Source organism: Ammospiza nelsoni, chromosome 10 (assembly GCF_027579445.1).
Source record: "Ammospiza nelsoni isolate bAmmNel1 chromosome 10, bAmmNel1.pri, whole genome shotgun sequence".
Classification (NCBI taxonomy): Eukaryota; Metazoa; Chordata; class Aves; order Passeriformes; family Passerellidae; genus Ammospiza; species Ammospiza nelsoni.
This window is the reverse complement of record NC_080642.1, coordinates 15148362-15175354: the sequence shown is the minus strand read 5'-3', so window position 1 is coordinate 15175354 and position 26993 is coordinate 15148362. Positions and strand designations below refer to the sequence as shown.

The 26993-nt window shown below is 36.9% G+C and overlaps 1 protein-coding gene across 1 annotated transcript in view; it reads right to left on the bottom strand.

Annotated features, from left to right (window-relative positions):
- The window catches only part of DNER (delta/notch like EGF repeat containing), a 107423-nt gene that overhangs the window by 62590 nt on the left and 17840 nt on the right, over positions 1-26993 (bottom strand). Inside the window, exon 2 of the mRNA XM_059479705.1 lies at positions 417-713. Within this exon, the coding sequence (XP_059335688.1) occupies positions 417-713 (297 nt within the window). The remainder of the gene's footprint in view (positions 1-416; positions 714-26993) is intronic.

Below are 26993 nucleotides of genomic sequence, written 5' to 3'. Positions count from 1 at the left end.
CTACCACTTCCAATCCTCAAGCAACTGTGTTGTCTCAATAATGCAGAAACATGTAGCAAAATGCGATAATAATGGCAAATACCAAAAAATATATTAAAGGAATTGCTTTAACTTTTAGCATTTCCTAAATTTATTTGATGTTTGGAGATACGTTGTCACAATTGACTGGAAGAACCAATATTATCCCATTTCAAAGAAGTATCTAATACAACACATTAGCCAGCTTAAGTCCATTACTCATAACATGGATCAAATGGGTTTTTGTTTCAATTTTATCAGCATATTAACTCAGGGCAGAGATCACATCTTCAGCCTTCTCATGAGGACATCATGAAACCACGCAGAAATGACAACGCAAAAAAACCACTTTAAAGGTTTCGTGTCAGTGAATTTTCACTGCGACGGAATAGTCTCACCTCGATTTCATCCCATTTGAGGTCCACAACTCTCTGTCCAGCCCTTGGCTGCCACGTGGGTAAGGTGACGGTGGCTCTGGAGCGGGGCAGGGCAATGTCAGGCTCCAGGGTGGACGAGGCCGGGCTGCCGTGCCGGGGCGGGCTGGCCTCTGTCCCCGCGGAGGCCGCAGGGCCGCGGGCGGAGCGCTCGCAGTGCGCTCCCTCAAAGCCCGCGCTGCACACACACAGGTACCCATCCCCGCTGGTGCTGCAGTTACCATGGAGACAGGGGTTGCTGGCACAAGGATCTGAAACAAACTGGAAAAAACATATCATATAGGTCAATTACTGATTATAAAGGATTTATTTCTGGTCTTAAAAATACCATAAAACAGGATTCTTTTCCCCCTACTGTATTCATCTTCTGAACATATTTATGAACCAAACTCATCTTTGATTTATCTTCAAGGAGGTAAATTCAAAGGATTAAAGAAGAATACAAATTATATTAACTACTTTCCTCACACCATTTATGCTAATTCACTGTAGCCACATTCGAGCAAAGAGATAAACAAAAAAGGAACGTGACCACCATTCACTATCAGGAATTTTCAAAAACAGACTTAAAAGAGTAACCTATTCAAAGAAAACATCAGATATGTTGGAATTTAAGGGAGTTACAGAAATAGGAAAGGGCACAGCACTTGTAGAGATCAGCAGGTTACAAAGCAGCTCTGTGTGGTCAGAGCTAACCACATCGCACAATCCTATTTGTGGACACAACTTCCTTTGTGAAAGAGCTGGGCCTTTTACCTACACTTCATTTTGTGGACAGCAGTTTCAGAGTCTGATTCATTTGGGTGCTGAAAGCTTTCTAACAGGAGTTAGAATGCAGGGGCAAAACTGTGCCTGTTTTTAAAACAGCATTTGTAGTAGCATGGACAAGACTAAGCCAGTGATGTAGGAATAATGCTCTCCGAGCCTTGCTGCCTTTAATTTCTATCTTGAATTTTCCTACAGCTATTTTGTAGTTCCTTATGTCATCACTGACTTTCAAGTTAAAGGTCTTCCCTTTTCTCTGTTGAATTTTACATTCATAATGCATTTATAGATCTGTAGCTATACATTTACAAACTCTTCAAGTTTCATCTCCTGGAAAAATCAGCTGTACTTGCCCTGTTTCCTTGGGGAGGACAAGCCCCTCCCTCCATGTTTATTTTTGCACCTGGGAATCCAAAGTTTAGCACTGCCTTTTGCAAAAGCATCAACATTTTGCTTGTCCTGGAAACAGCTTCCAAGATAATACTGAAGAAATGCTTGCCTTAATGAGAGCTAAATCACACTGCTGGTTCACTGTCATCAACCAAGACCATCAGGCAGTTCCCTTCACTTGTCTTCACATCAAAGGGAAAACACATCACTGGAATAAGACATTTCCTCATCTTTAAATGTAAATTTCACCCAAGTGCTCCAGTCCTAAAGGTTACTCCATTCTTTCCTGTACAATATTCCTTCTCTTCTCTGCATAAGCAATGCTTCATGTTACATTTCTCAGAAAAGCAGCACAGTTATTTATTATTAAATATTTGTTATAAATACCTGAATAATTACATAAACCTTAAATATCATTAATGGAAAAAACAAGTATTGGGTCTGCACTAGGAATTTTATCTTTCCACTAATCCAAAGGCCCGATGTCAGGGACACCAAATCCTAAAACCTCCTTATATAAAAACAATATTATTATTGACCTCAGCTGGAATTCTTTCTTTGGCTCAAATTTTTGTATACCCCAGACTCTGTAACATTTTTGGACAGAAAATAGAGGAAAGATCATTAGGAAAGTTAATTTTGGAGACAGTCAATGATGAATGTCAGATTTTGTCCTGATACAGAAGGCTTAGAGGCCATAGAGGACAGTCCAAAATATATGGTCTACTAATTTATTTCATGGTTTGGTCACAGTTCAGAGTGTTATTTACTTTGCTTGGGGGCACAGCTCATACATATAAGGTGATACATTAGACATCAGGGTCAAGCTCTGACTCTTCCTCATTTTTAACACTCAACTATATGGCAAGTTTACATATATACTTGACATATCAAGGAAATATGGGGTTTTATGTTCAGAAGGGCTTATCTCCTTAAAGGCTCTTTCCCCTACAAGTCAAAAGAACACCTAAGTTCTCAAAGAACAATTTCTACATCTCTTCTCCCCAAAATAACATTTAAGTGACAGAAAAGAACAATTTTCAGGAAGGAGCTAGTTCTGTTCTATGGTTTGTCAGTTACATTTTAAGCTTGCTCCACTGCCAAGTGCCAGAGATATTCATAGAAATTTTCTTTCCCTTTAAGAGTACTGAAGATAAAATGTGTTGACATGTGAACAAAGCACAGCTCAAAAATTCCTTGCAATAGGTTTTTCATATTCTAGTTTCTTGGACTAGATCTGAGTTTCAAAGAACTGCAGATTTCCTATTGTAGGATAAGCTCTTTACTCATGCTTTCAAAATAAATCCAAATTCAAAATAAGCCTATTTTGTGTTAGTAATTCAATTGTTCTTGTCACACCTAAAACGTTAAGGTTATTACCTGCAAGCCTAGTAACAAGAAAGAAAAAAATAACTCTTTCAATCACAAAGGGCACTTTGCCCATTATTGAATGCATCCATTCACTTAACAAGCTCAATAATAAAAAATGCTGTGTGATCCATTCTATTTGATGCAAACTGATTTGAGCTTGTTTGACTGGAAACAGATGTGTTTAATTAATTATTAAGTCCTGCTCAGTGCTGTCCCTGTCATGCACTGAAGAAAACCTTGTGCTTTAGGAACCACCCCTACCCTTTCAGACAGAGTGGAAGTGAAAATAATTAAAACAGTTTAGATTAGATGAAAAATTTAAAAAGATGAACAGATGTTGAACTTCAGCCACAGACTTCCTCAAAACTTTGTTTTATGAAGCACTTCAAAGGATTTTATCATCATTCTCACTCCTTAGTTACTAGTAATTCATAAGCTCATTTGTCTTCCAATAAGCCTATCAAAACAAATCAATGTCATTTGTGCATAGGTTTTCTGTTGAACTAAACAGTCAATTTTAATTATCAGATAAAAAGACATAAGCAAATAAAACTGATTAATTTGTGTTGGTTGGGATGTTTCTGTTGTTTCTCTGGTCCTCACCAAGGTGGCAGCAATGGTTAGCCAAGTGACCTGAGAAACATTTTGACACAGTGAACAGCCTGGCTACATCAGAATTAAACCTAGCAAAATTTCAAGGCTTACCCTTCAATGAACTATTGACACTCACAAAAAAAAAAAAAAAAACCAAAAAAAAACAAAAAAAAAAACAACACCTAAACCAAGTCAAAAGAAAAAACCAAAACACCTTGGGTCTCATAACTAAGAGCTGAACCTAAGTGTACTGCAAATAGACAATTACAAACTCCTTTTTTAGCCACTCCTCATGTAGGTCACAGTATCTTCAGAGACTTGCACAGAGAAAAGAAGGCAGCAAGTAACAAAAATCCATATAGCCCATGAATAAACACTAAATCAGTATTATCACCACTAAAAAATCCAGGGTTGTTTAGGTACAGAATTTCCATAGTCACTATTAAGAAAGTATATTTTGTATTTCGGCCTCTTGTTTTCATCCCCAGTTTTTCATTTAATAGTCTGTCTGTTTTTATAATACATCCCTTGACTAAACAGGCACAGCCAGCCCTTGCAGCTGACAGAGCCAAGCTAAAAAGCATAAAATGTATTTGCATGCAATTACTATTCCATATGCCTGGACAATTGTAATCCCTGAAACATTTTTGCAATAGAATCCTAAGACAGATGCATACCAGGGTGCCCTTCAGATCACAGCTAATTTTTCAAAGGCAGTTTGAATATGGTATAACAAACTGAGCTTGTTTAAGAATCACACTCACAAAAATGGATCCTTTGCCAGCCAGTCCAATTGTTTCCTCGGGTTTCAAGATGTAACACTGCAGGATGTAAATCTGCAAGGTCTTTCTGCCAGTACTACTTGTGATGACACCAATTTGTCAGTTGATGCTCATTCACCGTCTCTTCAAAGTGGTTCTACTTGTTCCACCTGGAGATAGTCCAGGTAGATCCTCCAGAGAGCTTCAAAAAATAGAATGGCAAGTCTAAAGCCAAGGCTACAGATGAGCTCTAAACACTGTGCCAAACCTCTCTTCCACCTGCAACTCTCCTCTTAGATGTGTTAGTACAAAACCAACTTTTAGGTCAGTTTTTATTGCTGTTGCCTACAGCCACAGACAATATTACACCAGTTTGCAACTTCGGTAAAATACGGAAAATAAAGAAAACCGTAAATCCAGTCCTCATGTTAAGAATTCAGCAGATTGTTTAAATTCATTCTACATGGTGAATGTTAAGCTCCTAACAAAGCCAAGCTGCCACAATCATGTCAAAGGCTGGTACCTGGCATATGCATCCAGAAGCACTCAGTACCTCAGACAGCCTGCAGATATTAAAACCAGCATAGCCCAAAGTTTTCAACTTTCCATGGCTCCCTGAGATAGTTTTTCCAGTTACAGGGTAAATTGCTGTGGTTCTCAAATATGTAGAGTTACTCAAGTGGCTGGGACTTAGACAAGTCTCTTCACATGTTCTGGTAAAAAGATCTTCGGAGAAATTCAAATCAGTAAAAATAAAACTGGCTTTGCTCCTACATTGCTGAAGAAATTCCCCAATACAAAAGCAAACAACTTCTCTCCCAGATGAAATCATAGGAAGATCCACCACATTCACACACCAATTTCAAGATTTGCATGGTACATTAAAAGTTATCAATTTCTGAATACTTTAGAAAGAAAATAATTAAAACCTACAGTCTAACCTATTATCTGCTTTTAACAAAGTAGAGGAGGAAATATTTTTCCTTTTAAGCATCTGAAATATCATCTATTTTTGCATATGCATCAATTTATGAAAAAGAGATGGAAACAGATTTAAATCTTTTACATAGCAATGACAATAAAGATTATCAAAAAATGCAATCTCTTTGAAAAAATGTGTCTAATTATGTCAAAACTATTATTAAAATTTATTCTAATGCAATCTTTCACACAGTGAAGCTGTAAATTCCATTCCATCTCACATTAAATATTAGTGCTAAATATGAAATGAAAAGCAAAAAAAAAAAATTAATTTGAATTTTAAAAAAACCCCAGATGTTCCAAATAGTATCCACAGGAAAAGCATTGAGATGAGTATATCAAATAAATGCATTTTCTTTAGTTTTGACAAAAGACTGCCTTGAGACTCAGTAGGACTCAAGCAACATATCTGGGTTCAATTTCTGGCTCTTCCAGAGACATCCTGTGTGAGCTGAGAACAGCCAGACTCCATCTCTGCCTCTTTCCAACTGTAAAATGGGGATTACACTTCCTTCCTCACACTGCCAGTGTTGGCTGGTTAGAAAGCAATTTTTTTTCAGAATGGGAACCACAGAGACAGTGGCAATAGGAACTCTCAAGCAGCACTGAAATACAAATAAATACAATCAAGAAATACATCCCTGTAGAGCAAGGCTAAATATATAACCTGCAGCTATTCAGGTTTGTTACTTAGTCTTTTTCTTTTTTGCTTCTCTCTGTGGCCATTCTGGTTTCTTCTGAACACTTCTTTGCTCCAATGGACAGAAGTGTTTACAGAATTATTCAGCAAACTTTAAAGTCAAGAAAAATCCTAAATTATATTAAATTTTTTAATTAACCTATACTAGACAGGAAAACCATCTTAATATTGCATTTTTAGACACTATTGTTCTTCAGAACAAGATTTGCTTCAAAACAGATGCGCTGAAGAATACATTCATTTTCCAACTGTGACTGAACACAACAGAAATAAAAGTGGCTGAAACACCCTGATTAGGAGAGTCAGGATGAATGAGAGCTTTTTGTCACATGAGGATGTAAAAATAGAACACGATCAGCACTGTGATCACACAGGTACTGCCACCTTAAATGGTTGCTCCCTAAAAGCTGCCTGCAATGTCCTTTGTGTGAGAATTTAAGGACACTCCAGAAGCAATTCTTGTGCCACATGCACCAGGACACAGCGACACACTGCCTGAGAGGGTGTGGTGACCACAGTGAGCAGAGCCAGGCCGCACAGGAATTGGAATGTCAGTCTGCCAGAAGGAAGGCCGTGCCATCATGGTGCTGTGAGCTGCCTGTGGGCAATGAAGTAAACCAGTCTGAGACCCGAGTATCAGGGATTCAACAGAATGGGAAACAACAAAGCGATAAAAAGTGCTGTATACAGAGGTCCTGGAAGGCAGAGCAATAAGGGCGTTCCTCAAAAAAAGTATAAACAGGACATTTCGCTATTACATAAAACAAGAATTTGGCAGCTATGTCAGCTTCAATCATTAGGAACTAGCTACAAGACAAAACTGAGATTAATCAAGATTTAGAAGGCCAAGACCAACAACTGTGTCCCATTAAAAACAGAATACAAGCAACTTCTTTCTAAAAGCAAACACTTGTTCTTTTCATTTAGCAATTCAACCCTATGGCCCAACCCATGAGGAAAGCTATCAATAAATCTAATAAAGTGTAACCTTTATCAGATAATTCAGAATATGATTTTTTGAAACACCATTAACAATGAGAACTTTGGATTTCTTCCAAGCTGCAATTCTCATTCCATGAGTTTTGAATATTCAGAGTAATGAAACTGCCAGTGAATGCAATAAATGGATATAAAACATTTTTCTTTACTTCAGTGAAGCAGAAAAAAAATGCCTAAAGAAATTGTCTGTTTAATTGCAAACCAAAGCATGGCTGCCCAAATCTATTTGAAAAACCAGCAAACATAACAGGGCAGAATTTGAACAGCCTGATAGATTTTCAAAACAGAGCTCCAGCAAATGGCTGATTTACCCTTGTATAATAAGTTACCAGACACCAACTGCTCTGCTCTACCTATCCTCAGGCACATTCTTACCTCAAGATATCCTGAAATAACTGCAAAGTAAATTGAGATCACCTTCCCTCTCCCTCAATGAAAGGAAAATATCTGCTTCACACTAACCACTGAAAACTGTCAGATGTCAGCATGTACATAAACAATTATGGAGAAGCACCTTACTTTTTTCCTGCTTTTCTCATCAGATTATTTTCAATTCCTTTTTAAATATATATATTTGCCTTTCTCCTGTTGTGAAAGAACATTCAAATTGTTTGATATTTTTACAAATACAACATATTTACATTTTTATATTGTTATCGAGGGTTAAATTGACTACTAAATATACTTAATTAATATACTAAACAACATTGTGCATCTGACATTTGCAGCAATGTCAGATCTTCTATCTACAGAGAGCAGGTGAAAAGAGATGCCAGTGTGAAGAAACTGACTTCAGCTCTTTCAATGTTACAGTGGACAAGGATTCAAAGCCTTCCTTTCTGGACTAGGAACCTGACAGTTTTCTGGTCAAAAGTGATTTTTAATTTTAAGACAGAGCTGGAGGCATCTTTATTTCATAACAAAGCACCTGCCCACACATAATGTCCAAAGAATTTCAAATCAACATCCACTCCCTCATCCCTGAAGAACTTACCATTTTACTGCAAAAAGTAACAGGATTAAATATTTGAACAACGTTGGGATGGAGATAGAAACCCCAAATTTCTCTACTCCTACTTGCTAAACACCTTCACTCACTCATGTTGGCACTCACTGCCATTGTCACCATCCCTCTCTGTGAAAGCATTTTCAACTACAATGTTGAATCTCACATTTTATGACAGCCTGGGTGAACTCAGTTGCTTCACAGCACTTAGTTAAGGTATGAAAACAGCAGCAGCATATGCCTGAACTTGAAGAATAAACCAGTCTGCAGAGCCATAAAATAGGTCTTTATATTCAGTGGTGAGAGGCAGTGCTTCTTTTAGCCTCATCTGAAATAGCAGTTTTGCCCAGTCAGTAGAACATCCTTTCTGAGGTTATTTTTTTAAAACAAATTAATCTTGAGATCCAAAATACCTTCTAAAGTTGTATTAAAATAAAATGGATTATCAGTTTTCCTATGCCATCCAATAACAATTGCTCAGGGTTTTGTCCTGCTAGTCTATGTCGCACAATTCTTCTTATGCTAGGTTTTGATCACTTTCTATCAATTTCAGCTACTCAGCCACTCTCAGACCTTCTGGTTATACACACAGACTTTTCTTTAGTGCAGAGGAATGTGCTTCCTGATAGAACAATTCAAGAATCTCTGGGTCTAGGGAAATAAAAATTTGGTGCACAGCCTTCCTCTCTGGGACAGCTGTATGCAATCTCAGGTCTCCTGAAGCAAGTTGCAGGGAACCTGTCATGATAAATAGGGGAATTGCCACTCAGTGTGTTCACTGTCACATCAGAGATGTCAAGTGCTGAAAACATGTTATATGTTCTTGCTGGTGTCTCCAAGATGCCATGCATACTCATTGTTCACCATGATGAAAGACATGGCAGAAATGGTAAAGTGAGTCAAGGTTCAGCCCAGCAACAAACTCATCTTCTATCATTTTAAATCTGTCCTAAAGATCCCAGCTTTTACCAAATGCATTACAATATTAATGAACAGTTCCTGAAAGAAAGGACAGGATCTGTGCCCCTTCTAGATGAAAGGGCACAGATGAAGGGGCCCTGCCCCTATAGGGCATAAATCATTGTAGGGCTGCTTCTGCTTCTCCAAGTCTCTTTTAGTTGGTCTGAACCCTGGAATCTATGAAAACAGACACAATACTGTTCAGCCCATTTTCCTAGCACTGAGAAAGCAGGGCTGTGACCCAAATAAGCTCTCCTATGAATTCTGTTCTGAGGTCATACATCAAAAGACTTTATACCTCTCATCAAACTACATTGCGTGCACACTGTCATTTTGCTGTCCACTAGAAGCTCTAGAAACAAGGGTGGGTTTTAAACAATACCATTCTACAATTTCTGTCACTTAAATTTCTCTTCTGATGGTTTACCCTTATGAATTAGTCTGTATCCAGACAAGTTGAAACCTATGCCACAGATCAATCCCCATATTATTTACTTCTCTAAATCCATTATTACTCTGTTTGAATGACTTCAAATCTGCTGTTTTAGCTAGTAATACCAATCTACTAATTTATCCCTTCATGATTTGATCTATGAATTAGACTTCTAATTTCCTGATGCAATACTTCATAGCATCTAAAAAAATCTTAAGGGTAATAACTAAATATAGATCCATAGATCTAAATATAGATCCAAGTCATATATTTAGAAGCTGTTTCACATCACACACCTTGTTTTCATTCAGTATCCCTTTAGGATGTGGAAAGAGTACCAGACATGCAGGTATATCTTGGATTTATATACTGGTATTGTGATATTCTTCTGTTCTTTTCTCTGGCCCTTTCATCACAGTAATCAAAATATTAAAAGCAACATTTACACCAAGTCTCCTTTGTTTCGACACTATACATTGTCTCCTATCTATCTGACCCATGACTCTCTACTCACTCTATTCAAGGCCCAAATTGTCCTGGCCGCTTTGGACACAGCCCCTCTGAGGTTCTGCATGTCCCCATTCCCCTGTACAATACCTGACAGCAGTGACCCACAGGATCTGCGAGGGCAAGGACCTCCAGCTCTGACCACAGCCATGCTGGGAAGCTTTGTATGGAACACAAAGGCAACAGCAGCAGAATTGTGTTTCCTGCAGATCACTCCAGCAGCCTTTCATCAGTTAGAGTCCTACATGTACACTTACATTATTAATAGTTTTCTGTGTATTTTTTTTTCAAGTTTCCATTAATTCCTATAACAAAACATTCATTTTTGGTGGCAAACATCAGGGCTTTTGAAAGGCACTCTCCTATATCTATTTATGATATAATAGATAGTAAGACACATAAGAGTGTCTGAGAGTACTCCAGAGGCAACAAGAAGTGTTTATTGATATTATTTTACCCCAGATTCTCAGGTTTTTAGGGGCTGAAGCACTTCTCTCCTTTTGAAACAGCTACAAGCATTCAAGTGAGTATTTCCTGGCACTGTAAAAGAATTCTAGGTTATTTCTGGGGTTATCATCCAGCACATTGCCTCCACATCATGCATTAGTGAGGCACTTGGACACTGTCTCTCAGAATGCTTAGCTCTGTTACAAGTGTTAGTCACAATATTAAAAATGCCACTTCTCCTGTTGTAACTGTACTGAAAGATGGTGATTCAGGAAACATTTGAACAGGCAGCCAAACACTGCAAATAGCAAAACAGTCAAGCACCTTTTGCACAGCATCTCTGTCACTGGGGGCCCAACAGAGAATTCATTGTGTCCATTCCATGTATTTACATCACGGAATGAGATGGCATCTTTTTGACAAATGCCAGGGTTTTATAAATTATTGAAAACTGCACACACACATCTTGCATCAGCATTTTGTCCTTGACCTTTAGCAAACACATTTATACTACAACAAACTGCTTTTAAAAGATAGGAAAAATAGAAAAAAAAAAAGTAATGATTTTAAACCACTCCTATGGGCATGTCTTGCAGGAAGTTTCTGATAATGGACAAAAAAAAGGCTCATTAAATCCCTGCTGTACCATATCCTACACATCTTACTCTGTCAGGTTACACAATATGTTAAGGCACTACACCACTGCCTTTCCTTCTGAGGATAGAAAGTGCAATGGAGTAGATTCTTAATGCTGTATTTGCAAAATGGAAGAACACAACAGAACTACTGAGACCTACATTTTGGAACAGAAACACTGAAAATAATACAGTCCCATTTCTGTCTTCTTCAGGAAAAAACTGGGCTGCTGCTCACCTTAGGAAAAAAACATTCTTGTGAAATTCTTCATCACAATACTACTGCTTCTTGATCAAATTTTCTGTAAGTTCTCTGTAAATGCTAAAATATAACACAATTGAAGTACCATTATGGGAAATCTACTGCAATCACACCCTCAGAGGCTGGTCTTGATGATCAAACATATGTTGGAACTGAGCTTCTAATGAGCAATCAACATTTATGCATATTGCATCCTTTAGTAAAGGGGTATAAGTTGCAAATTGAGAATAAGATTCAGAATTAGAGACTCAATAAATATCCTAGAAAATACCACTGTCCTGCCTAACAGGTATTAGGAATTAAGATGACAACAACTCTTGATACCTTCTGTGAGTTCTAATGGATATTCACAAAAAGATTGAACTTCTAATAAACTCTGGGTTTCTGTATCATTTCATTTGCTCACTCCAGTTTTACTCTTGTCTCTCTGGGTTCAAATCCTTGCACACCCTTTGACAAGCACCCCCAACATCTCTTTAACCTCCTGTTTGAAGGACACCACCACCCAAATCTCTGTGCACTTGTTTCAAGAGAAACCCTCTTTTAGTGGGTCCCATCCAACTCAGAATAGTCTGTGATGTGTCCTCAAAGGGGATTTCATTGGGGACTACACTAGCTCATTGCTTACCTCTGACAATGAAGTCAGCTAACACCCAGATTCCAGAAATACACCCACTTTACTGGGTGAGAAGGAAAGGAGTACAGTGGGTGGAAAATCAACAGTAGGTGAACAAATTCCTCTTCCCTTGTGCAAGCTACACTAGGGTATTTGGGTTACAAATCAGCCCAAAAGCTTTCCTCCATTTGGGCTTGCAAAATCCACTCTCCTCACCAAAAATCACTTTAAAAAAAGCCCCCCTCTCTACAACCTTAGAATCTGCTTTGCTAGTTTACCAAATCCATACAACTTTCCCTCTCTGCTCAAATGATCTGTTGCGGAATTACAAGCTCATGCAGAACAATCAATATCGCTCAGCAGTAAACAATTCATTATCCTAAAATTCCTGCAGTTGATTCAGAGAAACTCCAGTCAATTTTTGATAATCCATCTTCAATACCTCCTTAAATTCCAGGGCCAAATATACACTGGAAGAAAAAAAATAATAGAGAGACAGAAGAGACCACAATACATTTGTGGTCAAAAAAGAAAAAATCTTCTACAATCAGATATATATTAAATCCTCATTGTCACAGCACTTGTCACAGTTGAGACGGCCACAACACACAAAGCACCATCAGCAAACTTCAGAAAGCTCAACCCATACAGGGTAACACCACACCTCTTCAGAAGGCTTCAAGAGTCAGCCCTTCTTGTTCTTTAGCCCAGCCTTTTATCCCCTCCTGTTGATGCCCTGCACCTGTGTGCCCTCTGCTCCCTTTGGTGGTTGCTCAGTGCCCCTGGGCACTCCATGGCTCAGTGCTGTCAGTGCTGCTCACCTGCTGCTCACAGCTGAAACCAACTGGGGATGGGGCTCAGCCCATCCCAATCACCACAAACTGTGTGCCTACAGCTCATGGTCCTAACCCCTGAGGGAAATAAATACAGATTTCTGAAACACTACTGAAATTATGTTTGAAGCCTAAAGGGTGGAGAGATACAATATATAAAAAGTGACTTCTATTCTTCTGGTCTTCTCTACTAAATCACTGGCTTCCTGTGACAGCAGAAAGAAAGAATAGTAAATGAAACATTAAATTCCCATTTAAATCAGATAATCAGATAAAAAATTTTGCTTATTAGGGCTTTCAGCAAGACTGAATTATATTTCACTATCTGCTTTTACCATACCAAGTGGAACAAAGGGACAGACCTCTAGAAAGCCTAACACAACACATGCAGTAAAATGGACTGTTTCAGTCCCAGTGTCAACTTCTGGATGGATTAGCTGGCACACATGCATTTAAAACATAGGTATAGACAAAATATAAACAAATTATAAACATAATTATATCCAAAAGCTGTCCTTTGCCAATGGCTTCACTTCTACTCATTTTAAGTTCAAAAAGCATCTTACCAGGAATGAACGATTGCCATGACAATTTTACTGGAATTTAGTGACTAGGTATATTCAGGTTAAATGTCAGTCCAGTTCTGGCAGTCACACTCCAGCCCTCAATAGATTCAGAGAGTAAAGTGAAGTCTGCAAGCCAGAAAAGTTTTAAGGGATCTTCTTGGTCTTGTGAATTAGTATTGAATTTGGAAACAGATTGAAAGGTAAGATAAAAGCACATGGCCCGTGCACAAGCTTTGTGACATTGCTTTGCTAATATATTTCCAGTTTGCTTTGTCACACTTCTGTTACTTTTTTTATTATCCATTACTCAAACAGATTGCATATTTGATGAAGACATTCGGGAATCATTTCTTGCACACAAAAATGTCAAGTAAGAATAAAATAACGAGCAATTTCATTTTAATTTATGATCTCAAATAGAACTTGAATCTCAATAAAAAGCACAACCTCAATTTTGACTTTCTTGCATTGCGATTTTTGTCTTGTCTGGAACACAGTCAATGCTATTTATGTCTGAAACGCAACTAAAAAAAATTTGCTATACTAACTGAACAACCAAACACAGAAACCCCTTCCTCATGAGCCAGTAGATTGGCAGCAAGTAGTGCTGTAGGTGTGCCTGTAACTCCTTGCTGTGGTACCTAGCACATAAAAAATAAAGCCATTTTCCATCACAAACATGTAGAGATCTGCCAGATAAATATTTGGAAACTGAAAAGCTGGTATTACAAGCAGATTGAAGCATGGCACCATCCCATCCTAAATTTCTTTAGGGTATGTTCCTTCTGCTCACTCTGATTGCAAAGACAGAAAAATAAAAGCAATGCAAAGCAATGCTGTTTTTAGATAACAAACCATCTGGTAAAATGCCTACAATAATTATTCTGTTTCCTTTACAATAACTTTCCATATGTTGGTAACTAGTCATATTTTCTTGTCCCACAATATAATCAGCTTGGAACTAAAAATGCACTCTAGAGTGCTGAAATTGGACTTGCATTCACAATTTAGGATATACCCTACTGCAACTGCACTTATTCTTTAAGTAGAAAATTATGCCTGTGATTTAATATGGTTCTTCTCCACCAATCCTTATTAGATTTCAAATTGCAATGATCTTGCAAAACAAAGCATTATCACACATTCTTTCTTATTCTCTCTCTTTTTTTTTTAGATAAAAGCCAGCATATCTATTTCACGTATTTACCTGCTCTGTTTATCATAGAAATATTGAAATATTTCCAAAAATAAAACTATCTTTTATCTCCATCTCAGTAGACACATATTGTATCTTCATCACCCTTTCTGTGGCCAAGATTTACTACCCAAGACAAGCAAATGCACTGAACATTTTTTACACTAATCTTATCTAACCCCTTTTCTGCTCCCAGAGAACTTCAACATTTTTGTCTGTAATTTTTATTTCCCATAAAGAGCTCTTACCAAAAAATGCATATGGCTCCATATTACATATGACTACACCCCACAAACTATGCAGTTTTTCCTTTGAATTCCTAATAGACACAATTATTAGTTTGTCAACATTTTCCAACTATATCAAACTCACCTAGCAAAATGTGTCAGTTCTATTTACAAACTTACTTAACTAGTGTAAAATATTTTTATACTGAAGGAAAACTGAGCTTAAGTTGCCAGTTAAGAACTATAAAAACAATCAGGCCCTGAGACAGAACAAGCTACTTATTGACAAAGCAAGTAGTAAGATACTTAGTGACATGACAAGACAGCAGAATTTATATTCCATAAGAAATACTGACACCCTACAACTGAAGCAATGCATGACACCTACATTGTTAATATTCAAGTACTTGCATAGCTAGATGACAGAAATTCTCTTGATTTAGCATCAAGTCTTTCTCCATAACTTGTCAAAATATGACAAGTTACACCCCACAGCAGCCAGCAATACAGAAATGACCTAACAATGCAAACAACACCCCTGAGGCTGAGGAAAGAAACACTGGTAAAAATATATCCCACAGTCTTTAAATACAGTCTCCCAAAATTGATATGAAAAAGTCAAGACACGTGGTAAATCACAGGAATATAAAATGTAAGTTTGCACACTTCTTAATACTACAGGTTCTCTGATCTCTGCAGCAGAAAACTGAACCAAACAGGACATCGACCTTAATTTTTCTTACAATCAATATTTACCCACAGGCCAAAAGCCAAGCACCAGATAGTGTGCACTGGCATCATGAAATTGCATTAGGGATGGAAGGTTGGGAGTAAATAAACTGAAAGACAACAAACTCCCCACTCTCCCCACTCCTCTATCACTCAAAGCCAAGTTCTTCAAATATGTCTTTGTGGAAATCTGCGCCTTTCTGAACTCTTGCTAGAACTGCACACGTACATATCCACAAACTCTGATGATGTATAACAATATTTAGGCACAAATTTAATTTGCTTCTTGAAATGTAAAGCTTACATTTATCATTTTCTGTTAAAGAAAATGTAGCCTAACTTCTCCAAGGATTTCACATAGATAAGATGGAACAATAGTAAATTCCAAACTGGTTAAGAGAACTTTACACATAAAGCAAAAAACCAAAATATACACCTTTTTGTCTATATCTGTCCCAGAAAGTATTCCAGTTTAAAATACTTTCAAACTTTTATTTTTTTTACTCAGAGTCCTTGAGTCTTTCAAGACACAGAAAATTTTGGAAGACTTTTTATATTCACTTCTTTATAAACAGTAGTGGATTTACATTTTGTTCCACTAATTTGAAGACACAGTAATGTTTTGAGGATAAGCCAGAATCATACATAAATATTTTAGGTTACAACATATTCTTAAATAACAGGTTAAAAATAGAGTAAAATAAAAACTTGATAGTGGGCCCTGCATTCAACATTTACATCAAAACCTGATATTTATTGGCACACATCCCCATCATTTCCTTTGTTGAAATCTTGCACTTTCTTCAGATCAGTTTGTTTTCAGTGAATAAAGACAAACATTTAATTGTGATTTTTACTAACACAAGCACATATTTACCAGAATTCACCTCTTACTGTTGGTGCATCAGATGCTTATAATTACACCAGACTAAGTTTGTGGACTATGTACAAAATCTTTTTTTATATTCCTGTAATACTAAATCATAGTTTAATCCAATCCTGACTTGGCCTTTCAGTGCTACCATTAATACTTATTTTAATAATGACCTGCTGAATCTTATTTGGATCCTCTGCTCCATGGATCATCATAATTTTGCAATCTCTCAAAGATCAAAGAAAACTCTACAATTTTATGATAGTGCTAATCCACTTGCTAGGCAAAATCCCCTGGATTCTACAGAGATTTTTCATACACTCCAGGATATCCTTGGCTGCTAAATACTACACCTCTAAACCAAAAAGAAGATGCTTAAAATGAGGGAGAGAAGGAGAGAACTTTTCCAATATTCAGTCTTCTGCACAGTGATTTTTACCTGCAAAAATGTTAAATATTCACAAACACTTGTTCTACCTGGACTCCATGGAAAAACCTGGCAGGCAAAGGGAGCCTCTGCATTTTAAAGTGTCTGAATCCATGACCATCACAAAATATCTTTCACCCAGAAAGGAAAGGCCATAAAGTATAATGTCTTAAATCCTAACCAAGACTTTGCTAATCAAACTTCTGGATTAAAAGTTTCACCCAATTAGCTCCCTATTAAAAGATATAGTTACTGAATTTTTACATTTCCTTTCCAATTGCTTCCTCTTATCTGATTTCTGTCCTTGGGTCCTTGTGATGACCTATATAAAATGGCAAAGCCTCATTATCAGAATTATGCAGCACCCAGAACTGGGTGAATTGATAAACCAAAGCCACAGCTGGAGCAAGAGACTGTAGATGTACAGTCAGGCAGGAAGGTGTTCCTTTGAAATAAGACAGAAATGGGCTGTTCTCACCAGGGCTTTGAAAACAGGTAAAAATGTGAAGTTCTATTATATAAAAATAAGAACCATTTGGGGGGGAAATCTCTACTTGATACTTTTATCCTCCTAATCTCTTTCTGCCCATCCAGGCAGTCATTCAGGAGCACTGTCCCTCACAGATTTCACATGCTTACAAAGGAAGAAAAAAACAAACGTAACTTCTGTAGACATTGTGAGTACAGAAGGGGACATTTCATATACCCCATATAAAAAATAATGACTAAGTCTGGTCATGGAAAAGCCATGGAATTGCTAGAACTCTAGAAAGGACATACACAGACATCATCCAAAAAACAGCTCATGAGTTATCCTAGATTAGCACTCCACCTGTCCTCCAACAAGTGGGCCAACATTGTTCAGCAGAACAAGCAGAGCACACCACAGAACACTGTGAGTTTTTGAGAGCACAGAAAATTACTGGGAGCATTACACTCATCTTACTAACTGAAAGCAAAGTGGGAAAACAATTCTCTAATTCTCTTGAAATCTGGAGTACTCTTGGAACCTGCGTTGTGCATGAACTGTTTTCTCAGATGCATCAAACATGATGATTTTCAAGTGTTTTCAATGCCAAAACCATCCAGTCCTGCTGCCTACATTTTCTCTCTATCGTGGCTGAACTTCAATATGAGGAACTCTATTGTCAGCAACCCCAAAGATGACTTTCCTCCATGTGTGAAGGAAACTTCTGATGAAACCTCTCCAAACTCTTTCTGTTCTAATTCTAAAATTCTCTCTTTTTTTAGCTGTAAGAGGTTTGTTTACTATGCTTAGAATTGGGTACTGCTGTTTCAAATTTTATGAACTCTCAGTACTGGCAATTCCAATGGATCTCCAGGGCTTAGACAGCAGCAAACAATTTGTCGAATTTCTTAGATTACCTCCAGTATTTAAGTGTTTATAAACATGAGCCTCTGTATTTGTGCATGAATATATCTTGGCTACACCTGACAATAAAATCTCCAGTTATATGCACTTCCATTCAGAAGCCATCACAAAGTTCACCCATGTCAAAACATTTTTGGGTTTTTGGTAAACCATTTGGGGTTTTTGGTAAATAAAGTAAAATAGCAAGATTTTTGTCATCTAACATTGACTTAGATGGAACCCTTAGCCCTGTCTCTAATCTATGGTGAAGGGTCATAGCTGGGGTTAAAAGAAAAAAAAAATTACGGATATTTTAATGTGTTCACTGTTTCAGAACAAAACATTGGTGACACCAACAACCTAAAACCATCAAACTTCAGCCAAAACAGGCACAACATGGATTATGCTTCATAGCCTTTTACTGTATAATACAAATATTATCTGCATGTCTGCTGTCATAAAACATTGAAAACCAAGCTCTTATGCCTCAAAAAGATATCAAATTAGATTAAAATAATCAGCCTTATTTTATATTTTTCCACATACAAGCTGCTTTGCTTATGAAGTGGGACTACAAAAAACATAATACAGTTTAAATTGTGTGTGTCATATGGAAGCAAAGGTTTCATAATATATTCTATAATTAATTTTGTTATAGAAAAAATCTGACAAAATGTTGTAGATATGGCTACTGCTTGTAACTGACAGGTATAAAACACTGGGCCAGGAAAATGACCTTTCAAAAACTTTCCTTTTAATAAAACAATTTAATTTTTCCTCTCTGTGATTAAGAAGTCATTTTTTCCTAATAATGTTCTAAGAAGTATGAAAACTCTCAAAAAATGTGGACTACAACATTTTCAAAGTTCCTTTGGACAAAAGTAGGCTTAAATAAGACAGTGATCTTTCTTCATCTCACACTGAAATTTATAATTGCCATAAATATTTTGAAAAACCCTATTAGAATCGACTTTGTCAGCATCTTAGAATGCAGCAATTAATCTCAGCTAACTCATTAAGTGGATTCAGAAATCTGTTTGTTCCTTACTTTTGCTCCAATCACCACCAAAGCACCCTTCATAACTCCAGTAAGTTAAAATAAATAAAAATTTAAAAACACATGGAAAAATGTTTTCCCTCGTTCCTTGCAGTAGACACGGGCATTTATACACTTTCAAAAGTTATTATAAAGCACAGTACACATATTTTATAAATAAAGGTAGTTATAGCTGCAACCCTCCTGCACCTGTGTAATCCTCAGAAACACATCCCTTCTGAAAGAAAGATATTTACCAAGACATTTATATGCCAATGCCTCCAAATACATCCTCACACATAAGAGGATAATACTTAAGTGTAATGCAGAAAGAACTTTTTCAGGACTGAAGCATGGACCACCAACACCATCCTTTTTTCTTTTTTCTTTTTTTTTTTAATTAAAAATGTGCATACCTTTTAGGTATGTGTTCCAATTCCTCTGATTCAACATAAGTACATTTCCTAACAAGGCTGTTGCATCCTTAGGAGACATTCAAACATATTTTTGTATATTCAAGATATAAACAACTCATTTCCATCTTGCCTTATAAAATTATATTGAGCATCATGCTGCATCTTATTATAAACAGGAACTACTTATTATAAATACATATAAGAAATGAACGTTCCTAAAATTTAATGAACAAAACTGTGATCTGCACGCTGTGGTTCATTAGGTTCTCATATGAAAAGCAAAAACACCACAGCCTAAAATTAAAAGCTGTGGTTTTAAATTAGTTCTTTTAGGGCTCCTCATCTTTTAGCTGCAGTGGGAAATGGATATGAGAAGACAGATGCTGTAAGTTCAGTTCATTACTATCAGCTCTGCATTATTTCCCAACCCTCCTGATACTACGAAGATTGATTGCTACTCTATTCCTTCAGATGTATGTGGATTTGAATAAATGGTTTATTTTCTCTATCCTATTTCAAAAATTTTAATATTTTTCTTTTTTTCTCTCCCCTTCCCTTACATTCATGGCACATTTTGAAGATCTCTTGTTTCAACATACTCTCACATAGCACTGGAACAGAAATCATTAGCAATCTTGGCCGAACTCTGTCATGGCTCCAAAGCAGCACAAGTATGTTTCACATGGGGAGAGCAGAGCTGCACTTCCCAGAAAACACCTACATTAGCTCCAGAACAAAACAAAGATGCCATCATGATCCAAAAATAGGGATAATTCTCACCACAAATGTGTGTAAGTAAGGAAGAGGAGATAAAAGCACTCGAGTTAAAAAACCCTCACAAACTACAGCTGACTTCTTCATCAAGCAGCTTATTTTTGGTACCATATGAAAGCCCAGGATGTTTAACAAACTTTCTAGTAAAAATGAATAAGATTACCAGTTAATAATACAATCTCTTGGACAAGAACAAAATTATTGTGTTCTGGGAGTTTTTTATTTTTAAAATCCACCTTATGCAGTAGAATAAAGTCTGCCCTGTCATATTTCAAGGCTGTGTAATTTGTTTTTTTATCTCATGTCATGCAAGACTAAAGATATCTCTGAATTGCTTTAACTCACCAAAGCAGTCACCCCTCTACACTTTGTAAAAGCAAAGAAAGAAAAAGTATGGGTATTTTTAAATAAAACAGGTATTTTAACTGACCTCTTTCATCAGATACTTTCCTGAGGTTTCATTTGAGGATACACACTGCAGGAAACAATGATTTGAATATGTAAATAATGGAAGAGGATACCCATTCACATCAAAATGCTCTGCACTTTGTAAAACATGTATTAGTCAAAAGTGGATAATAATGCCAGGAATTACATTTATACAAAATCTTCTATGACTAGAAAATGATGTTTATACAGCAGCCATGAACCACTGATACAGGGTTAGCAGAATGTAGGCAATTCCTGTGGAATCTGGTTACTGAAGTCATGCCAGGTTAACTGAACTGGTTTTCTTAAACTATACATTCCTTGTGCAGGGACTCCTCTATAATAGGTTTTCAAATAGTTATTTCAACTTAAATTGTGTCTGTGAAGTTGTGCTGTTCTCATTTTATGAGAATTTCATATAATCCTGCTAAAGAGAACTCTTGCTTCAAACTCCTACACTTTCATTGCTGCCAGCAGACATGGAGAGGGTAGATAGGGCAGGAGGATTATTAGACTGGAGACAGGCAGCTCTCCCATTTACTTCCAAAGACAGCCAAAAATATTTCTTGTTCATGTCTTATTAATCAAGCCCTTAGCACTGCTTTTTCTGCACTGTCATGACAAACCAACCATGGAGCAAACACTGCTAGGTCTCCATGTCCCACCATCCGTTTTCTTTTGTGACAAACTGGAAGCTCTTTCATACAGGAATGATTCTGTGCCTCTGTGCTATGCAAGTACAGCAGGATTCTCATTCACTGGTAATTGTATAGATACTACAAACATACATGAACTATTATACACAGAGTTACAAGAAAATTATGGTCTTGGTTGATTACCACGGCTGCAAGGTCAGAATCTTCTATGGGAGGTTATTGCAGTCAGCTCAAATGACCCAAATTTGACAGGCTATGCAAACTCCAGCCCTTCCCAAGCTAAATCAATGTGAACAGCTCTCAACAGGAGCAGAAGAGCTCTCGAGTGTGTTTGACACAGTCTGCCTAAAACCATCTGACCCAAGAAGGAGACACCTCATGATCAGTGTTATCAGAAGGGAGTCTACATCCAGGGATAACAGGCTTGTAACTCAGAAGTTCTATCTGAAGGTAGCTTAGGAAAAAACACATTTTGCTTTTCAGTTATCATATCTGAGAATATCTACCATGAGAATGTCTAAATGCAAGAGCTTTGTATGTTACATTACATCCTTAAAGACTGCTAAAAATTTAACTAGCTGGAATCCAAAACATGTGACCTTAAATTGAGAAGCTGTTAAATAAAATATGTAGGAAGCCACTCAAAGCTTTCATTTGGAATTCTGTTGTGGTCATTCTATATTTGGAGTTTGAATGTCTCAAGAATTACCTCAGGTAACCCATCAAAAAAAAAAATCTATGGGGATGGGCAGGGAGAAGTCAGTGGTTCTAGGAGGAAAAATAAAAATAAATCCTCTTTTTAAACCTGCAGCCTACATGAAATGTAGAAGTAAACAAGGAGTTTGAGACACATTTTGTCACAGCCAACAGTTTACCTAATTAAGTTGGGGGTTCGTTGTCATTTAGCATTGTTTCACTCTTAGGTGGATATCCAGAATAAACAGCCAACTGTCAGAAAGTGACAGAGATGAATATTAATGCATGTTGGGGAAAAAATATGCAAAACCTTTGCTGTCACATTAAGTTCTTACATATAAAAACATATTCCCCCATTTTGTGGGCTGAAAATTCACAAAATAATCCCTAATTTTACTACTTTTTAACTAATATGTGGTAACCATCACACCTCCAGCCAACATTAGGCAAGGATGGTGAATTTTTTTTGAGGGGCGGGGGGAGGGAGTGCCCCACTATTAGATCATTCAGTTAATTGATCCTGACATATGAACCCATACACATAGGAGAAATCAAATCCTGATAGTCTGATAGAAGGGGTAACTGAAGACACACTTTTCCTGATAGGATCTGCATGCTCCAGGAGCAAGAGCAAGGCAACATTGCATTTAACAGCCGCTGGTCATGAGCTTACCAGCTTCAGAGGCTCCTTGTTAACTTTTCCCCTGTGGTAGAACTTAGTTTTTCAGAAAATACACTGACAAGAGCTTCTCTATTCAATTTCAAAACAATTAAACTGTGCATACACCTGAAAAAATAAAAATTACTGGTTCTGACAGCACATTACAAGATTTTGGAAAATAATTTCTTCTGAAGGTTTTTCTAATAATTTCTGGCAACTTCTTCAGTCCTGTCCTATATAATCTTCTGCAATATCAATACTATGTTGGACTGTTATAGAAACATTCCAAACATTTTTAGACAGAGCAATGCTGATTGGACTAATTTCTTCAATCAAATTTTCACCAGCCCAATATTAGTACACTATTAATAAGCTGTTTGCTGGTTTACAAGGTTGATCCATTAAACTAAGTAAGTCTTTTCAGAGACATTTGTTTGAATTGAGACCAGGACACTATTTAATATTCAACCCAAAAAAAAAGCCACAGTAAAGGACAGTATTTGTTTTCACTCTCTGTCAAAGCAAGTTTGAAGGTAGCTTCTTTGAATTCTTTATTAAAACTAGCATCCCATCCATTGATTTCTCCTTGAAATAAAAAGATTCAACACTAAAAATTCTAAAAACTATAAAAATTGTGTAACATAGTTTTCTTAAAAATTCTCCAGTAGACCTAAGGGTGTATTCTTCCATCATTGTAAACCCATGTGTCACCCATATGATGATGGTCAAATCAAAGAACAAAAAATTAATCTAAACTTTCTTATTCACAGGCTGATGACAAAATTATTTCTCTTTCAGGGTATCATACAATTTTGTTTATCTGGCTGTTTTTATTTTATGCAACGCAAGTGTTCATTGTTTTCTTAAGAGAATGAAAAAAAGTATGCCATTGAAATTCTCCATATTTCAATGTGAAACAATGCACACATCTAAAAGGCAGTAGTTTTATCAGCACAAAGGTTTTGCTCAAAAATAAGTTCTTAAGCAGATTATGATGAAAAAGTAAGGATATTTTTTGTTTGGTTGTGAGGATTTTTCTTTTAAGTACAAAATAATTAAGGGTATCCACTTACATTTTACTGAACCAAGTACAAACTAGTCCTGACAGTCATACCTATGGATCCAATTTCTCCATAATGCCAGACTTCCCCATTTCTATTCAAATTACAACCATAACTGAGAATTTATGTGTAGGACCATTTACTTTTTAATGAAACCAAAACAAAATAACATAGTAGAAAATGCTCCCTAGTTACAAACACGCCTTCATTAAACCTCCTTTTTTAATTAAAAATATGATATTAAAGTCAGGTCTAATTTAAGTTGTAAGATCTAAAACCCCAAGTAAATACTTTGATAAAAAGTTATTAATACTACTTCATTAACTTCTGTGCTTGTCAAACATGCCTATTAAAGAATGTTAAAATTTAATCTTATGTCTACCTATTAAAAAGCAGAAAGCAAAGAGAGAAATGAAAGAACAACACATTATAACTAAAAGCCTGGAGCAATCAAGGCAGTGATAGTGATAGCAAATTTTACCATCTCAAGAACATTGAGGTGTGTTATACGAAAAGGAGAGTCAGATATATCTGGGGACAGAAAGACAGGAGTAAAATGATACACTTCTAGATTATTAGAAATACTATTTCTTTAACATTAAGCAAGGAATATTTCTTACTATTTTTTACTTTCTAAATAACATGGAGCAAGATTGAGAAGTATCATCAAAGGGGATAAGCAAACCCATAAATAAACTGAGACTAATGAGGAATTGCCACCAAAGACCATCTTTGATATGGAAGGAAAAAAATCTCAAAAATCATTCAAAGTAGGAGAAATAAGAAGTGACATTATACTGCGCTACCCCACTGGCACAAAAGAAAAGAGACATCAAAATAAAAGAACACATTTCAGAATTAGAAAAACCCTGATACTAGGTTTCAAAGTCAGAAAACTTCCTTTCTGTAATTTAGAAAAAAATGAACCCTGTTTCTGGTTTTTAACATAATCCTGTTCCAAATAGATGTAAATCCTTTAGATTTAATTTCTTATATATAAATCTGTCTCACATGAAATTCAATGGAATAGGAAAGGTGTCACTGCATAGGCTGCTGGCAATATCAGTTATTATTTTTTTGCTTTACAATACTCTAATTTCAAGCTCACAAGTCATTAAATACTGCAGCTTTCAGACCAAAAAGTTTTGCTTACAACTGTTACAAAACTTCAAAAGATTTCGTATTTTTAGAAGTGCCTAGGAATACACACTTGGTTTATTACATCAAAGGACCAGTTCACTGATATCCCTGCATCTGGACAAGACTAAGCATGAAAGAAGTGCAAGCTAGAAAACTTATTTTCCTGATAATGGACACCATAATTTGAAATGGTTGATAGTTTTGAAGAGAAACTATCACTATTCCCTGAAATTGTGCAATCCAGCAAAACAACTCACACTTGCTGGCAGCACAGATTTCAGATAATGTGACATGGAAGCTGGAGAGCATTCCAGCCCAAAGTGGAAATTTTGCATTTCATCTGATAAAAGTAAACCTGAATATAAAGTCACAAATAATTTTTACTCATTTTGAACACAGATGCAGAGACACATGCAAGCTATGTTCCAGAAAGTGATCAATTATTTGAGTTCTAGCTGACAATGTAATTCCATAAACTAAAATTTCGTCCTCATCCAACCTGAGTGCTACCATCCACTGCAGTAACACAGTAAGCAAAGCAAGCCTTAAGTGAACTTTCATCCTTCTTTCTCCTTTTTCATTCCCCCTCCCTCCCTTTTTTTACTGCAAGAGATCATCATGTAAATACAAGACTGAAATAAACTATCTCTGCACAACGTCAAGCATATGCCAAAAATTTCTGTTGTTAAAATCAGCAGATTGAAAATTAAATTGTTAAACATTTTAAATCCCAATGATTCATCCATTTGTAACATGAAAATAGTATCTTACTTCTTTCCTTGCCTGCAAAAATATCAGAATGACTTACTGTTAACATTTTTACAATTAAAGATACTTGGCAAAATACACTTGTTTCCTCCTACACAGAAACAAACTAGAAAACCTCCAGGCCTGACTCCGTATTTCCTAATTTTATAAACCTTTCTCTGTTTAATTTTAACATAAGAGGTGGCAATAAATTTACTTTACTGACTGTGCACATCTCAAACAGCGATAAAACACAAACAATGCGTTGAGGATTCTGCAGGAGTGAGAAAGAAAGGATGCAGATGGCATTGCAGTGAGGATTTGTGCTATGGATGCATTTCCCAGGCTGAAGGATTTTGTCCACCACTCAATTGTGTCCCTGAGCGTGGGGATTTTGTCTCGCAGCTCCTCTGGCACAGTGGCTGAGCATCAGCAGGACAGGGACAGGGACAGCGCTGATGTGACCGAGCAACACCTGCCCTGCCTGGGCTGGAGGGCAGCTGGGCTGGGAACCCATCTGGGCACCGGCCCTAGGCCTTGGGAATCCCATCCCATCCCATCCCATCCCATCCCATCCCATCCCATCCCATCCCATCCCATCCCATCCCTCCTGGGGCAGCACCAAGGGCCACAGCCACGCTGCACTTTCAATAAAGGTGTGGCTGCAAAAAGCCACGGCAGCCGCTCGAGGTTGGTGCTCAGCAAGGTTGGAACCTCAGCCACTGAGACAGTCTGTGTGCCCTCTGCAAAACCCTCTGCAGAAATAATTGTTCCACACTGTTAAGTCTTTCTATTATACATTCTCTATTATTAGATATTGCTATTTTAAGTATTTCTCCAGGTCTTACAACAAAACTGTACAAACAGACTTCACACTGACAGCATTTAATTGCTTTGCATGTGCATTGTTTAATGCATGAATGATTTGAGCAATTAAGAGCCAGAGGTGCTGCTTAGTTTTCATCCTTTTAGAACCCAGGAAAATCTAGTGAAATAAAGCAATGATTCTCAACTGGACTCATGCAGTCTGAAACCATTCAGGGTGTCTTCTGAAAAAAGAAACCATGTAAAACATGCCTATGACCCTAGGGTTTAACAGGTATCACTTTTATACTTTTGGACTATCAATATGGCATTAATTTTCAAGCATATTTCAAAACAGCAAGAACACTTACTTTGTGGATGTCTATAGAACCAGAGCTTTTATAAGCAATCCTTTCATATGATGGATTACAACTGAGAAATTTTATTTCATTCTTTAAAAAATCAACTAAG